This window comes from Neodiprion lecontei, chromosome 6 (assembly GCF_021901455.1).
Source record: "Neodiprion lecontei isolate iyNeoLeco1 chromosome 6, iyNeoLeco1.1, whole genome shotgun sequence".
Lineage (NCBI taxonomy): Eukaryota > Metazoa > Arthropoda > Insecta > Hymenoptera > Diprionidae > Neodiprion > Neodiprion lecontei.
Genome location: NC_060265.1, coordinates 9,090,993 through 9,108,658, shown reverse-complemented (window position 1 = coordinate 9,108,658; position 17,666 = coordinate 9,090,993). Strand labels below are relative to the sequence as shown.

Genomic DNA, 17,666 nt, shown 5'->3' with positions numbered 1-17,666 from the left:
AATCTGTGCTTTTTAATTCTGACTTACCCTCATTTTTATCCAAAATTTCGCGTCATCCCCACGGCTGTATTCCGACTTTCATATTCCATTTCTTCCTGTAACGTCGAAAAAAGTTACGATTAACGAGCGAAAAGAACATTAATGATGGTAAAATTGTCAGATCCACCGAGTGTGGCGTTGCAAAAAACTTGCAGCAATGAATTGTGCGAATTCAAGTGGCGATATCGCAGTACACAGTTTACGTTATGATCCGCGGTTGCGCAACCGAGGGAGGGAAACCACCGAGAATGGCATCGTCATTCATCGAGTTACGATGCTGCAACGTTTGCTCATGCTAAGCGTGTTGCATGAACTACCCATCGCGTCACCACGTCGTGCTCGACAACCGTAGCGTAATCGTATGTTTGCAGGTCGTTTCTCAGTCCGCGAAATCCCGTTTCAACATTTGTTTCACGAAAAACCGTACGAGGTTTTTTTGATTTTGTTTTTTCAACCCTCCTTCTCTACAGCATACATCCAAATTCAGGAAAGATAGAAAATATGTATAAAAAATATTGGAAACTAGTGAGAAACTGGGTTCATGGAATCAATACGGAGTAGAAAATAGGTCAGATTTTTCGTGCTGGCATTTAAAATGAAATTTAGTTTTGGCCTGGCCTGGTAATGAAAATCATCCGAAAATCGATTCTGAAGTTACGTAGATAATGTAGAATGTGGATATGTACAATAAATACATTTAGGGAAAAAACGGACTCATTCTTCCTAATTATGTTCAATTATGTGAGGTCACGTTCCGACGAGGGGGAAATAGAATATGTAAACATGAAATGCGAGGGGTGATATTTATCAAAAAATTTAACACAGCGTTTGTTCTTGTCACATGCTGCATCGCGATATCACTGAAATGGAAAATTAAAAAATATCTTTCCGCTTAACGGTCAAACGGCAAACAGGATTTAACATACATATATACATATAATTACAGTTCCTTTAAACAAAACTCGAGATAACTTTGTCCCCCTCTTCGTTATATACGTGCGTATAATTAAACCCACCCTTTTTTTTTTTTTTTGTTGAAAACACCGAATACACAGGTAAATAAAGCTTGTTGATTACGAAATTTCGATGCTAAGTTCGTTGGCTGAAAAACGAGAAATTTGATAAAAGTAAAGTAAAATAATTTCTTCCTTTGTGTGGAAAAATCAAATGTGGATGATTTGAAAGCAATTTTGAACCGTTTTAATTTTACAGCTAGAATAGCGATGAGAATGAAAGATTCCGAATAGAACTGATTGGGAATAGAATCGTTGACGCCGATTGCGAGTTCGTTTGCGGAATTGGACCGGTTTTAATGAGGTTTCGATATGGGTTCGACCGCGCGTTAATTCCGCTGAAAACTTGCCGCGTTGACGAGTGCGCAACACACGTGCCAAACGATATTACGGTATAGTGTCGAACAATATTTGCCAGACCGCAAATTTCTGCATCATTTTACCGAGAGCCGAGCTGCAGGATAGCCTGGCTAATTTCGTATTTGTCCAATTAATTCAGGAGCATTTAACAGGATTTGATGTCTCGTTAATTATTCTGTAGTCCATAGATTAGCGATTCGAGCCTCTCTTTCCGCCCCCCGGACGTTCCCGCATTGCGATTTTATTTTTTCATCCTGTTAGCAAAAAATACGGATTGCGCGATTAATTCGACCGGTGCATACGAAGCATTACTTTCGACGGTGAAAAACCCGCCACACCCTATCAGATTAGAATTTCACAAATTTCCCCCCGAGCCGAGTAATAGGTACTAATTAACAGGCAGAAGCCGCGCGTGTGGTTTTCGAATTACGGTCTGCAACTATTTATCGCATTTTTGTCCAAATTCCCTGTCCAATACATTTCAATTACAAAGTGAAACGTGAACTTCGTAGAGAATCAATTACGTCAGGAATTCGCAATCGAATTGCCAATCCGTGTGCACAATGCGAATTGATAAAGCTAGGAATATGAAAAAGTGTAGATAAAAAATCGAATAAAACATAGGATATTTCAACCCTCTGTAAAACTGTAAGCTTCGTAAAACGCGGAGTAAATTTCACCCTTGATTAAACCGATTGATCCATGCACTTCCACGCCGACTGAATTACACGTGGAATTTCGGGCTATTTTTTAACCCCGAAACTGCAGGTGCCCGAACTTTTTGCGGCAACGCGAAGGAAACTATCCGTCATGCGAGACGGTTGAGCCCAACGTACGTTAATCCAGGCGAGGCTCAGGAGCGCCTATTCTATTCTAGGATCAGTTTAAACCAGAGATTAAACTATCACTTTGCATGACAGCGTCTCAAAAACCCCGCCAGCTTAACTCGGCTGACAGTTATGAACTAATTCAGATCTTATAAATGCACAAGGGTTCTCTCCTTGTTATATGCGTATGACATACAGATAAAATACATGGATTAATACAGCGAGGTTTGTCATACGGACTGTGACGAGTGACTGCGAAAGAATATCGTCGAGAATGGTAGTGCGTTAGGTGGAATATAAAATAATAAACGAAAAGCCTACCGCATAAAAATTATTGTCATGACGAGCTTTAAAATTGAAACTTGGGGTTGAAAACAAAAACGAATTTTTATCGACAGAAACTTTCGTTCAAGATTTGTCTCGTTGATTACATTTTTTTTTTCAGAATCCATAGAGTTTCCAAAAAAATCTGTGTAAACTAATATTCGCTGTGAAATTTTGATTATTCTGCAATTTGTTTGTAAATTTGCATATTTCGACCTAAAATCAATTATGAATCACGTACTAAAAAAATTGCTGTGAATCACACAAGTAAAACTATATACTATATACTATATAAAACTATATATATATATATTTAGTTATAAAAAGGTTATAAAAAGCAATGCGGAATAATTCTTTGAGTTTCAGGTATGTGCAATGTACATAAATGTATGTATAGGTAGCTTTACGTAAACGTATACGTATGTATGCGTAAACAGAGGCAATGTAAAGTACAGTGAGTTAATTAATTAGCAAAACGTGTTTCCACTCCCAAGAGTTAGGAGCCGTGGTTTCTTGATTCTAATCCATCCGGGTGGCAAGTCTGTGGGTTTCATATACGCAAATGAAACATGGCCATGCGTGAGCGAATTTTATGGCTATAGTACATTAAGAAAGCGACGGTCGAAATAGGTGACGAGAATTTGATAAACATTTTCAAATAAGAGCCATTCCAGGATCGCCGAATTGAAGATAAATAAAATAACTAGAAAAAAAGAGCAGGCAGAAAATTAAACGTTTTAAATTATCGCGTACATTAACTTGTTACGGATATTCTATTATATGGTTCGTCTTAAGAAAAGACGAATCCACATAAGAACTGGTGATTCTATTCACTGAAATCATCAAGTAGCGTTTGATTTGCTAGAAAATAAGTTTTGTTTTATTCAAACCAGGTTCACTTTGATCGAATAAATTTATTTGAATGAATTTCTTGTGTGGATTTGATCAAATGATTTGTTCAGATAAAATGAAACTTTCATCCAACCAAGCAAACATTGATTAGCGAATATAATTAGGCAGCTTCGAAGTGTATTATATTGAGTTATAAAAACCTACTGACAATAATCTTATACTTGCTCGAAGATAAAGTTTCGTCGAATGCGATCAGAGCTTTAAAATATCGATTGACAATGATTGAGATTGACATATTTGGAAAACTGGCATATGAGCAGATTTACATTTATACCGAGCCACACGCAGCGTATTAAAATTGCATTTATTGACGACGGACATGAAAGCGTCGCTTATTACAAATCGGTGTCGAATACACAAAGCACATTGCGTTTCCCAAAGCTGTGGTAACGAGAGTCTCGGCTATCGAATGACAAAGGGATTCCCATGCCGACTCGCTTTCGACGCGAGGGGAGGGAAGAGAAGGGCAGGGGGGTCGGACATTGAAGCCCTTCGAGGCTGGACTGCATTTCCAAAATTCAAAATGCAACTGAATTCCGTCCTTGACGCGGCGTCCGGCTTTCGAAACCTGATATCCGTTTGCGAACCTGCAGTTCAATAATGGTCGAGACATCATGGGGATGATTTTGATTGAAGCGGGTCATTGAAAATCTTGTCAAAAGAAGATTGAAGTGAAAAACGCGACGGTGAATTCAATTTTTGGAGTAAAAAAATAGCGCACGATCGTCTGAATACTCGAAACAAACAGCTTCGTGTTTGCAAGAAAACAAAGAAATTAGTTGTAGTCGTGATTACAGTGATAAATACGAATTAGATTAACTTTGAAAAGATTGGATTTTGACGCACGATCTAGTGTAAAAACACACCAATGAATTTAATTAAAACCAAATTAACCAAACGCGGGACGAATTGTAAAACTGTGAGTCCGTACAAAAAAAAATTATGCATTATTAAACAAATTTTTAAAAAGTCGCATTGTTCTACTATTTTTACACAACAAAAGGAATGGCGTACCTTGAATTTTGACAAATCATGACTAATTTGTTCCTGTATCAACCCTCTAAAAATCGTCTGAAACTGTCTTCAGGTAACAATAATCCCTCCCAAAAAGTACCCTTGGTGCAAAAACCTTTCGCTAAATACATTAAATGTGGTCGTTACCCACAAAAATACCTTCTTTAATCGAAAACATATGCATTCAATTACTTTATGCAAAAAACTCATTCCACGAATACGCTGTATACAAATAAATATCCTCATCCTTTGTCAGAAAAAATTGAAATCACAAGTATTGCCAAGTATTCGCACGCTTTGACGTTTAGCACTACGTTTGTACGCATTTTCACCCATTTTAACGCCAAACTGGGATAGACGATTTGCACGGTACACTTTAAAAATCCGTTTGAAAAATTTATACCGAAGCGTTTCTCGAGCAAGGACACATTACGCAATATGACGGACAAATAATGTGAATACAAAATTGTGCAAAAACCACTAATCCGACAGCATCCATCCTTCGACCACGTAATCTGCATGTTATTTACGCTACTATGTCGAAGAAGGCCTGCCCTACAACTTATGAATTGGCGGAGTTATAAATTTTTGGAAAATGACCCCGTTTCTACGGTTTTTAAAGTTTTTTTTCAAATAAAAATGACTTGGGCTCATTTCGAAGATATTTCAACTCTCTACGACTTTTCTTCTTGGGGTACAATGATTGCTTGATTACTTTTTTCATCCAAGAAGCGAAAAACTGAGAAAGAAACGCGTTTTCCACTTTTGAACATTAATAAAAATAAGTCGTCCCCTGAACTGAGTTGGATAAACGTGTGCATTTTCGTTTATTAAACGTGCTTCAAATTGCTGCGCAGTTAGTTTTCAGGTGAGATTTAAGTACCAAAACGCCCGGATTGATTGGTCTATTCAGCCAAGTTTAATTGTAAGTAAAACGGCTTCGGTATAAGCGGAGTCTTCGAGCCAACGGCAAAACCGAGGTGTGGCTACGAATTGCTCGTTGGTGGTAAAACGATACGTGCGGTAAACAAACAAAGTCGAGATCTCGATGCGAATTTGACACACGTGTAGGGCTCGATCGCAGGCGAAGAAGGCAAGGAGGCAAGGAGGGTGTAACTTCCGTGGAGGGTTGTTAGCCGAGGTTAAATTGGCGGCAGTATATTACCGGTCAGAAGTCGCATTTAATTTGAATATAATCAGAAAAGTAGATCTCAAGAGCTCCCGGGGTTCTCCGCGGCCTGTAAGGACTGCGTGACGCTGGCCGGAAGTCGGCCCGGGACACCGGAAACAAAATGGCTGCACGAAGGGATGAAGTAAAGAGGAGGAGAAAGAGGCACAGCGGTCAGAGAGCCAGAGAGAGAGGGAGAGGAAGAGAGAGAGAGAGAGAGAGAGAGAGTAAAGCCTGGGTCTCGAGAGAGTGTGAATATACTCATAGCGCCAAGTTGACTTTGCACATTGTGCTACAGTTATTCGCCACAACCGAAGGTTAATCGTCAGCTCAGGCATAAATGGACGGAATTTGGTGCCGCGAATTATACAACGCCACTTTACGGGGTCTCCCCGCGTCGACGCGAGCATTGAAAACCACTTTTCGAAACAAAATGGTCTGACTTTTCTCCCCTCTTCGCCAAACTCTAGGATTGTCGTTCAAGTGCATGGGTTCAAGGTAATCGTAAGAAAGAATACCTCTTTTGGATGGTTATTTTTTCAAAATGAATTCGTCTTGAATTTCGATCTACACAATTAGTGATTCAAGTCCGGGAAGATACTGAAAATCTTCAGAGATCTTTTGAAATTCTTTGAAATATCACGATGCCCAATGAAATCTCATGCAAGTATTGTAAAGCCTTTAGAACACCGTAAGTCCGCATTAAATCTTTATGGTTCGAAATCTTCTCGCTAATATATGTCATCTTTTCTCATTGATCAAGCTTCAAAGTAATGAAATATAAACTACATTCAAAACTGCGTGAATGATTAGTTAAAAAAAAAAAAAGAAAAAACCAAGCAAAATATGTAAAATTTCTCTTTTATTTCCAGCTTGGCTAGTACCTGCGTAACGTAGGTAACTGCGGCGTGTGTTGGTACGATTATTTGCAAAGACCGTGGGTGGAACAATGACAATTAAATCAGCTAAGCTCGTATAATGTCGAAATACAATAATATAAACACAAACAATGCAATGGGAGATGAGGGGAGGTTCGGCGAGTACGGTGTACGGCTATACAAGGTAATCGCTTGACAAAGACGTGGCTTCTGCAGACAATAGGTACCGAGGATCCTCGCGAAACAGATCGTAAGTCGAGAAAGCTTAAATCCGAAGCCCGTTACGCTCGCAATCGATCATTCGCAGATTATGCACCATTATTGCCACTCGTTAAATGAATCGTCGGATAATTTTGTCTTTGGAAATTTCTGTTTAAAAGAAAGAAAAAACAAAATGGTCAAATTGACAGTCGATTTATTTGTCATCGAAATTATGAACGACGTTGCACGAATAGATATGCGTACATAACAAGTTCGATGGCAAAGCTCACAAATCACAAGGCTGTATGTACGCAGCGATAATTACACGGAATTATCAGCTTTGAAAACGTTGAGCTGCAGGGTGAATTTCAAAACATATTTTCGAATATTGTACACCCCGTTGAATGAACGGCTCGCTTTTATTGTTGGTGAAATATTATTTCAAGTCGTTCAATATTATTCCCCACGGTTTTAATCCGACGCCAATTCTGCACATGCAATAACTGACGTATAAACTCCGATTTCAACGCTAAAACGCCGTTGCACTCCATCGTGATAATTCCGAACGTGTTATTGCATAAGGGAACCGTCCGACCCACTGTTTGGCAATTTATAAAATTGGCCAAATATTTTTCTGCAAAATTACATGCTAATGCGTTGAATATGATTTGTGGAAAGTTACTGCAAACAAATATGCAGCATGCATAACCGCACCGAGCATGCACCATATATCTATTCCCATAGATCAATACGCGGTTTTTGTAACGCGTTAACTGTTGCTTGCAGGCAAAAAACATGTTTCAAACCGACGTTTCCACGACGCCCATGAACCGTTGAAAAGCGTGTGATTAAGCAACTGAGCCTTAAGAGTGTTTCGTGCCCTCGCGTGACTCGAGAAGAAAGACTTCCGTTCTCGTCTACACTTTGCAAGGTCAACAGCTTCGACCCTTGACTAATAGGGAAGTTCCGTGAATTTTTATATTTTTATCTTACATCTTCGTGATTCGAAGAATATTATTTGATCATGCTTTTCGGTGTTTCATTTCAAATAAAGTCGAAGCAAATTTTAAAGGTTAAAAAAGGTTAAAGGATTATTATTATTATTATTTAAGTAGTGAAATAGTTTCCCTCAAAATTCGAAGTAAAAAAAAAACCGGAATATTTTATCCAAACTCGAAGACTTTCTAAACATATCGCGAATATGCTTTCGCTAATTGATCGTTTAAGATGGCACGAAAAGGTTGAGCTTCAATTACGAATACCAGCTGCCTCGCCGCTCGACTCAAACGCGATAATTACTTGAAGATCTAAGATGATTATACCTGTATATGGTTGTGAAAATTAAAATGACGTTAAATTGACGTCGAGAGGCGAGGGTGGCAAAGGTCAGAGAAATGCCAGCCTCGACCTGCCGACTGACATTACGTGCACGAAATGTCATCAACCCCAACAAGGTGTTTCTTTTCTCAAGCGATATCCCGCACCATCTGCTACCCTTAGCCGAACCCTTTCAAACCATAACACGCCGCGTTCTTTGGTTATTAATAAGAAATTAACGAGGAAATAAGGTCGCGCCTCGCGAACCGTTGCAAGGCCTCGACTTCTTTGCCATTAGCGAAACTCAATTTCTGACTAAATATTGTAAGTAGTAGTCAATGGTTCAAAAACGTTTCACTCACTCAAACCTCGGAATCTGCTCCAGACATTTCACGGATAGCAGAGATGCGGGGAGACAATCTGAGACTTGGGTGACACATTGGCTTCTGAGTTCTACAATATCTGCTCCAGACACTTAGTTCTCCAGACTGCTCGGTGCTCGCGATACCCGCGAACCGACTTCATATTATATCTCCCTCGTCACGTCTGACGTCACTTCCAAACTATTCACACTCGTCGCACAATGGGGACCCATCCACAATAATATTGCAGCATTCGTGCTCGCGCGCGTAACGAGTGAAATTTCGAATCGGAAATTTTCGTCAGGGTCGAAAGCTCGGAAGGTTTATCACGACGCTTGGACGCTTTTTACACTACAGTAAAAATTTGATGAAACAATAATCGACGAAATGGTAGTCGAATAAACTCCGAAGTAACGCTGTCTAGAAACGATTTCCGGGCAATTTTGACCTCGTAAAATTCTCGTAAGCGGTCAAAAGCGTCGAGCTAAGACGCGTGCTCATCCTTGTGCGTGAGGCAAACAGTACGGTATAAATCCGTGACGCATGCATGCCGAAATCGATAGTACGTATCTAGGCAGTGTAGGTATAGTGGAAGGTAGAAGCTCGGCATTACGTTTTAACAAGCTTCCTGTGTTCGGTTGAGTTTCGAGGCGGCCCCGCGGCAGAAACGGGAAGTTTCCCTTCGCTTCAACGATTCTTGCCACATTTTCTTCCACTTAACTCTCTCGACGGGCTTCGCGATAACGCGGCTGCAGGGAGAGTTGTAACCGTCCGCACATGCGAGTCAACCAGTTCTTTGGTTCGTTAGACTACACCGAGGCGGGGTGCAAGGCCGGTTTCGTTTCGTTCGCGGGGGGCCAGACGGGGGTGCGCGCCTTCCGTGAAGTTATGAGAGCCAAGGTGGAAAGATAACCTGGAAAGCATTACTCACCGAAAGAACCGAGCCCGCGAGACGGAGAGACAGAACCCCGGGAGATCCGGAGATTCCGAGATCCACGCGATATCGCGAATATCTTATCGACTCTCTTACTTTGTCGAGCCAACATTTTCTCTCAATTTTTTTTCATTCGTTCATCCCTTAGTTCGCTTAAACCGGAATCACGGTAGTCGTCCTTGAAATCGCCGGTCGCATCGTGAGTTGGCGAAAGCATATCATCGACTTACCAAAACGATGGTGTCACGGTGTATCAACAACTTTCAGGGAAGCTCAATGCACGTTTCGGTCACACGGCTTATATTTACGAAGGTGTTTGTAACCGTGTCGTTGCATGTTTTCATCTCGCGATACTTTGCGTAAGACCTTTACACGCGTAGCACTCAAGACACACTGATCACTCTTGGCGCTTCATCAGCTGTCCGATACGTTACGGTACGTACGATACGTACAGAGAACGTAGAGAACGCTGTGGAGACTCGGAGACAGTACGTACGATATAAGTTCTTCGTAAGTACACCGAGTCGCGATTAGTGAGTCTGTTCATCTATGGCATCCATGCCTGAACATGACTGTAGTTGTACTTGCTGATTGAAAATTCGATTGAGTTTGAAGTTAACTCTTGATTGTACTGTGTTCTCCGACGTTAGTTTCTAATGGGTTTTTAGTTGGAGCATTTGAGAAAAAAGTCTGACCGATAAGCGAATTTCGATTAAGTCGAAGGATACCACGGATTGGTAAGAGAAGAAGGAGATGAGAGTGGTGGTCAAGTTTTGCACAGCTCATCACGAAGGGCGGCGTCGGTTGGTCGCCGAAGGGCGAAGAAAGGCGGGAGCAGGCAGTCTCGAGTCGCCCTTCTGTTAGTTCGGCACTGAATTCCTCGATCTTCTCTCAGGGCTTTAACTCCCAAGGGTGAAATGGCTCATTCGAACGCACTTATCCGCCACACGCCATAGATAACCATAGATTAATGGCATCGGGAGAATCAAAGGGGATGGGGAGAGAAGGAGAGAGATAGAGAGAGAGAGGGAGAGAGATCTATAAGAGAGCGTTATACGTCCCCGTACAGATATAGATATTTCTAAGAGTGATTTATCGTTTATTGAGAAATATGAGGATACTCTTCATCGTTCGCGTCTTTCGACGGGTTAATCCTTCCGACTCTCGCTCGAGTAACGAGGACTCGAAGCCCCGGGGATGGAGCTAAAAGGCACGATGTGAAGATGATAATTGCCCGAGCAGCGGTGGATCTTCTGGCGAAAGTCGGTGTGAGCATCAGCCATAGAAGTTCGGAGGAACTCGATTAATGTAAGCCAACCCTTGGAGAGGCTTACCGGTAGGCTTAGCTGAGAGAAGAGGCTCTAGGATATTCAGTTATCAAGTACGTCCGGTCACGCTGAGACACCGCGCCGGAAGTCAAACAAGCTGCCACACCGAAGATAAGGGGGAACCGAGGGAAGGACACCGTGAAGAGGGACGCGCGGAAGACGGACCTTTCGGCTTAAATTTTGGCCGAGTCAAATTCAACCTGGCCCCGCTGTAACGAGCCTTGGGGCATTATTCTATCTGCGGCCTTGCTGGTTCCACCCTCCACACCCTCTCCTAGATCAAAGTTTTAGGACAACCTCCGCGAGCCCGCTACAAGATTCGGTAATTATACTGCGGCGCCCGTAAGTTTGAATTATGTTTGTTGCTCTCCCGCCGCCCAACAGCCCACCACCCCATCCTTCGGGGGTTTCCCACTTCGCAGACTACGAACAACGCCAATTTTCATTCGAGGTACGAATCCGTCACCTGTCAAGTTTTCGCTCGACTAGTACAGTGTTTGACGGTTTCAAAAATCAAGAGCATTCAAGACATTGTTTTCCTCGTGGTTTCAAGACTGACTGCGCGTATATGTTGAATTCGTTCTGGAAATCGTTACTTGTCATCATTAACGATGAACTCGTAATTCTCGTAGAAGGTAACGTGAGATATATCGTTTTTACAGTTTGTTCGTCAACGATCTATTTATTCACTCGATTTCATCCTGCATTCAAAGGAAGGATTAACATCTGATCGCTGCTTTGCTGGACATTGAAGTTTCGCCAGCAAGTAACCGCACTGACTTATCCGAGGAGTCCAATGAGGTCGGCCAGAGTCATAGTGCCGAGGTAGTCGTTGGCATATTCGGTGACTACTTCATTGACAGCGGTGGTGATCTCGTCCTGGTACTCCTCGACGAGGACTGGGGCAATGTCACTGACCACATCCCCTATGAGCTTCGACACGTCGTCGTCATTCCAGATTCCAGTGATCGCGAACTGTGAAGTAAATCATTATTGACGAAAGAGAAGAGAGAACTCAAAAAGGCATGAGTGTGGATAGCACATTTCACTCACTTCCGTATCTTCCACGCTGATCTCGCTCGTCAAACTGCGAATGTAGAGATACGAATTGCTCACGGATAGCGCGGCGGTTCCCGAAACGACTAGATTGGTGATCTCGCCACTGTAACATAACGATCGATCGAGGCACGTTTACCCAGTTTTACTAAAGTTAAATACCCTACATCGGTGGTAAAGATTCTCCGCGTAATTTGTTCTAGAAAACCCCAGCAAATGATAATATTGCAGTTAATAATGCAGTTATGATTCTCTCCTGTCGATCCAAAACCTTGCCAAAGGCTTCTCGACAGAGGTATCGTGCTAGTGCGGAACTTACGTTGCATTCCCGTTGCCGTATACCGCTATGTCATTCGAAACCGTGCCATCGATGGAATATCCCGTGCTGAAGGTGATACTAGGCCACGTGAAAGCGAAGGTGAACCTGATTCCGATTAGACTGAACGTCAAGGTGTCGATCGAGAAATGAGACAGACCCGCGACCTTCAAGTTACTCAGATTGCCGTCCAATCTGCGTGGAACGAAAATAATCTTCATTAGATCGGAATCGAGATGCTGATGAACTCTTACTCACGCTACTGAAGTCTCGTCGATAGATATGTCAATGGAATCAGCTTCGAAGGGCTCCAACACAGGGATTCCCAAGTCCTCGTCGCCGGTTTTCATTGTGTCCTGAAAACTCTCGACAAGCGATACCAGATTGTCGCTAATGGATCGCTTCGTTTTCGCTGGGTTTCAGACAATCATACAATCGTATTAATAAAAATTCTGTGGCTAAATTTACCTAATAAACTGTGGTGATCGCAACTTACTACTGGTAGGTAGGCCATGGGCGAAGGTGACAAGCGCCAAGAGAACAATTACGCCGTAGAATTTCATGCTGTCTCTGCGTAGAAATTGAGCTGATATGACTCGAATGAATGAAAATAATTACGTGGGTCGTAGGGGAGGAAAGAGTTGGCTACAGAACAGGTAACTCTTATCGCTGATCATCTGATCACAGTCACGAGCTTGTACTGTGATTCGGTATCTAATTGAGGCTTGATTGCTCGTATTAATCAGTTTCAAGCATGTCTTGATTGGCTGAATTGATTACTTCGTATCAATAATCTACGACACACCACTATAATTGTTTCTTAATTTGTTTTTCTTTCCGCATCGGCAGCAAGATTCGGGCTGTGGATAACGGTCACCGCACTTCTATCACGTCAAAATATACCGTACAGACGTAGTATCGGCTAAGATTTTTGGACATGCAGTGATCGCTAAACGTTCCCAAGCTAAACAACAAGTCCCATCTTTCAGTTATGCGATTCTGATTCACGCACGGTGCTTGAAAACTGACAGACGATATTAGAGATTTTCGTAGACTGAAATCCGATTACTTTCCATTGCAGTGAAGAAACAAATCAAGTGCCAACCAAGACGCGTATGAGAACTTGTAAAACTATTATACTATTTATTAACAATCATACTCACGCGTGATTCGTAGCGATGTAACCACAGGGACGTACTGTTCCAATCCGACACAATATCCTCCTATTTATATACATTTATACATCTTGTAGCACGATCGCAATCGTACACTTGAGGGTGAGATACCCATCTGTCGGTTTTCACGGCTGTGTGAACACCTGAACTATCGCAATCGGCGACAAACCGCGGTTCCCCTCTTTTCCCCGGAAATAATCGAGGTCTTCAAATCATTGGCTGCCCGTCTTGTTGAGATTGAATCCGGTGATGGCAAACACTCGTGAACCAGTACTTCATCGATCTACGATTGACACTCGGTCCGTTTTACCGATCACCCAAAGAACACGAGTGTAACACTACGGTACAGTGTTATGGAAATCTTTATCTCATGCACGAAATCTGTAGCATGGTAGTGAGTGCAGAAAAGAAATACAGTGCGAAGTCTAACAATGTCTGAAGGGAATAGAACCCGTAGCTAGCGCGTCCTTCCCTACGGTCTCTAGCAAGTTAAGAGGAAGTTTGGCCAGCAGCTGAGAAGACCACACAGCTAATGATCGCAACTTCAGTACTAAGTCATACTTAATCCCTTCTTGGTTGGACTGCATGGAAACTAAGTTTGTTACAGCTGCTGGCGCCATTCGCGTTGCTATAACGCACACGATCTGCACTCCACATGATCCTGCAGGGCTAATTCAAATGACCATACGGTTGTAAATTGATCGATACAATGATGGAAATTAGAAATCCCGGAGTCGCGATGTGAGTCAAAACGCAGCGTGCACTGTGAGATATTTCATGAAGTTGAATCCGATTAGTTCTAGCGTGAAACGGACTATACAAAGTTTCGCGAATTTGTCGCCGAGGAAGTTAATAACTCGACTGGCGTCAATTTGCAGAGACAAACGCCCGGCGGTCCTGAGGACTATATCTCAACTCTGAAACTGATAAGTGTCCGCTCCGGGCTACAGGAGATTTATAACCTCGGAGTCCTCCCGCGCTACTCCAAGAAATGCGTTCCACTTTATTGGAGGAAATAATCTTTGATTTGATTGCACGTCATTTTCCCTCTATCGTCTTCGAGGACTGAGTTAGTCGTGCTTGGGCTCCTCTCGCCGCATTTCCAGGGGCCAACGAACACGTACAACCTTCACCAAGACCTCGTTCGATCGAGCCTTTCCACCTCCCTGAGCATTATGACATGTGTATGATTTCACGGCTCTCACATGTAATTGGCGACCGTATTATACAACGTGTTTAGACGGTTGTACAGTTTGCAGTTACATATTATGAGAAATGGTGTGGGAAACCGGCGACCACGTCAAGGAACCGTTGGACTCGCCACGAGTAAAGTGGCACAGAGAAATTGCCTTCTTTGTCATGATATAACCGGGAAGCTTCTGAATTATATCAGCATTGCATAACTCGGATCTTTTGTTCGGCTAGGGGTGAAATATTTCGACCCTATTACTGACGTTCGCCAGTCATTTCTCGTCGCGGAACCGCTCCGAGATCCCTTAATACAGACGTATCGCGTTTTCATCCCGATATATTCAACCCTTCAGGCTTCATTGTAATACCCGGTATAAGTGCGCCTCCCTCTGGGTGGGTCGGTGGAGTAGATGTTTTAATTTCACGCTTAATCCTGGTCATTAATATAGATTAATATGGTCTAGAGAAAGGAGCGCGAGATTACGCTCGAGAGCGAAGGGGTTGAAACGCAAATGTCTGCAGCGACTGTCTATTCTTGTGGGTATTTGTTTGCCTCGTCCGTTTGAAAAGTCTGCAGATTTTCCAGGTTTCAGAAACTGAGATGAAACTGACGAACGCACAGGTTCCACCCAACCGAATTATGGATAATTCGGGTATTTGGTTGAAGGTACATTTATTTCCCAACCAATCACATTGAACGAAACGAGAATTTGTTCGACACGGCGGAACGGGGAAAGTCTGATTAGCGATATGATTGACACTGCGTCAATTACAGTCGGTGCTGGAGAGAAGAGACTCGGGTGAGGACTATTAGGAAATTAAACGGAACACCGAGTGACGCTTAACCGTATGCCTGGGTGGCGCTCAGATAGCAACGTCAAATCACGGCTGGGCTGATCGTCGAGACTGTCGCCGGCCAAACCAGCCCCTACTGTCCGCAGAGTGAACGCACTCCTGATCGAATTAGCACGCCACGCCGCCCCTGATACCCTCATGGTTTGAATTAATTAACAGTTGAATCGTATCGCCCGCTCATCATCGAAACAAATTTCAATTTATTTCAACCGTGTTTGTATTAATACCTACGCAGCGGCGTAAGCGCACAGTTTTCCAATATCCCACTCGATGAACAACACCGCCGATCTACATTTTTTCGAATACCCACCCCCTCAGTAACAATTCGCGCGTTCGAACTTTGGATAGCAAACAACGATGCGATTCGGACTAAACGTATAGCGTCGCGTCGAGAAACAGCGTGACTTCTGTTTAGTTATATGTACATTGAATTAAGCTCAGGGATAAAATGGTTTCCAAGGGATGGCGTCGGGAAAACGTTGAAAATTATTCCACCACCGAATCTGACGGTGCGTTATGGTGTGGAGAATTCTCGAGGCTAACGACGTTTGCGCCTTTGCAAACAATACAGAGTCGAGAGAGAAGCCCTTGACTGCCTTTAAATAATCAAACGGTGGTGTATGGGAGGCAGACGGGGATGGCACCTGGATTGTGAGACGTCTGTGTAGATCCCTGTGGCAGACGCCTCTGTCTCTCAAGGTGGCAGCATCTTGACTCCATTAACTTCACACTTAGCGGCACCTTAGCCGGGAAACCTGGCTCCTCGCACATCCCTTCCTTCCTTCCTTCCTTCCTTCCTTCCAGTTTCTCGGCGGCTTCGAGCGCACGCTGCAACCCCTTCCGCCCTTCCCACCTTTCGAAGTCGCATGACTGCCGCCTCCGACCCGCACCTCACCGACGGAAGATCTGATTAAGGGTTCGAGCCTCTGCTAAACGCGTTAGACTCGCCGCGCCAAGCCGCTGCCTCTTGCGGCCTGATGCAAATTAAGAGCGAACGCTACGCCGAGTACCAAGGGGTGGAAGGAATTTGCGATCAGGGATAACAATAAACGCCAGAGATGAGAGAAGACGAGTGGAGAGAGCAAGGCGAGAAGCGGAGAAAATTTTACTCAAGGACTTACCAGACGCTTGCATCGCTCGTCGAGCGACCAAATTTCACGTTGCATGCCAAGCCGGGATTCTACAGACTGTACAATTTATCCCGCTTGTATAATATCTACGGGATTTTTTACAATTCGACGGTCTGTCAGTGGACGCGGCACATGATATGGGGAACATTTGACAAGTCATTGCTGTATCTGATCTCTAAATTTGCGACAATGCTGTCTCGTTTCAACATGATGGAGTCGACCAAACTTTAGAACGCAGGTTTTTCACAGTGTCCCTCAATACCGGTGTATTTTCCATGCACACCGCGTGATTGCCTTACTTTTATTTAATTATAATGTATTCTTTCAAGTACAGGAAGCGAAACGATAAACAATTTGGAATGGTGGAACAACATTTGACGCAGGTTGTATTCGCTGTAATATATTGTGCACCAATTGAAAATCTTATTACCTATACTTCATGTGTGGTGGAGATAAGAATCGCGGTACATCTGGGGAGAGTAATCAAGAGTAATCAATACGATCTACACCTGATATTCGTGCCTCTGAAGTTGGCGGGACTCTCGAAGCGTTTCTGAAGAATCACATTTTTACGGTATAACGACATTAGCATTCGGTACTATAAAAATATAGCTAATGCCCAAAGCGTTTAGCGGTTTTTACCCTTATCGCGTTATCGCCAAACACGCCACGTATCTTTCCTCGAAATCATAACACCATTATACACCACCATCCCCTCTAATGTCCCATTTTATGAGCCTAGTTCGATGCTGTACGAATCGATTTTATTTTACGTCGCATACTTATCGTGTGCCGTTATGAGGAAGCATTGCTTTTTATGGCCAACATGCCTCATGTTCCACGATTCGCACTCCAGTGTTTCGCTCCTCTAATTTTTCTCTCTTCACACATTTTACGTAACGCATTATTTCGCTTACTCAACGCTGTTTCTTTTCTTTATTTTGCTACTCAATGCCTGAAGTTTGTGGAAATATTTTGAGACGCGGAAGAGCGAGGTTTCCTCAACGCGATTACGGGTCTTCGGTCTGCAATCGTGTGAAAAAAATCGCGTCAAAGGTCTGTCGGTGTTCGTTTGTGTACAGTTGTTCAGGTTTTTGTTTGGTAAACGAGGCAGGTGCAGAGGTGGCGAAAAAATCACGTCTGCATTTACATAAGCGCTGAAATAAACCCCCGAGCGAAGATCCGACCTGGTGAGGTTGAACGCAGGATCCGCCGAGAGGGAACTGCCTTGAATACACAACAACTGCAGTATACTGCCATGGAATA

General features: G+C 43.1%; 2 protein-coding genes across 3 annotated transcripts in view; one reads left to right on the top strand and one right to left on the bottom strand.

Annotated features, from left to right (window-relative positions):
- Positions 1-17,666, top strand: part of LOC107216937 (LIM domain only protein 3-like) — a 108,815-nt gene that overhangs the window by 71,663 nt on the left and 19,486 nt on the right. The window lies entirely within an intron of this gene.
- Positions 11,340-13,355, bottom strand: LOC124294974. The gene is made up of 6 exons (XM_046742768.1): positions 13,213-13,355; positions 12,546-12,619; positions 12,308-12,461; positions 12,053-12,244; positions 11,731-11,839; positions 11,340-11,652 (listed from the first exon to the last, which is right to left on the bottom strand). Exons 1-6 carry the CDS (start codon positions 13,284-13,286, stop codon positions 11,458-11,460), a joined length of 798 nt encoding a protein of 265 aa, XP_046598724.1. The 5' UTR covers positions 13,287-13,355; the 3' UTR covers positions 11,340-11,457.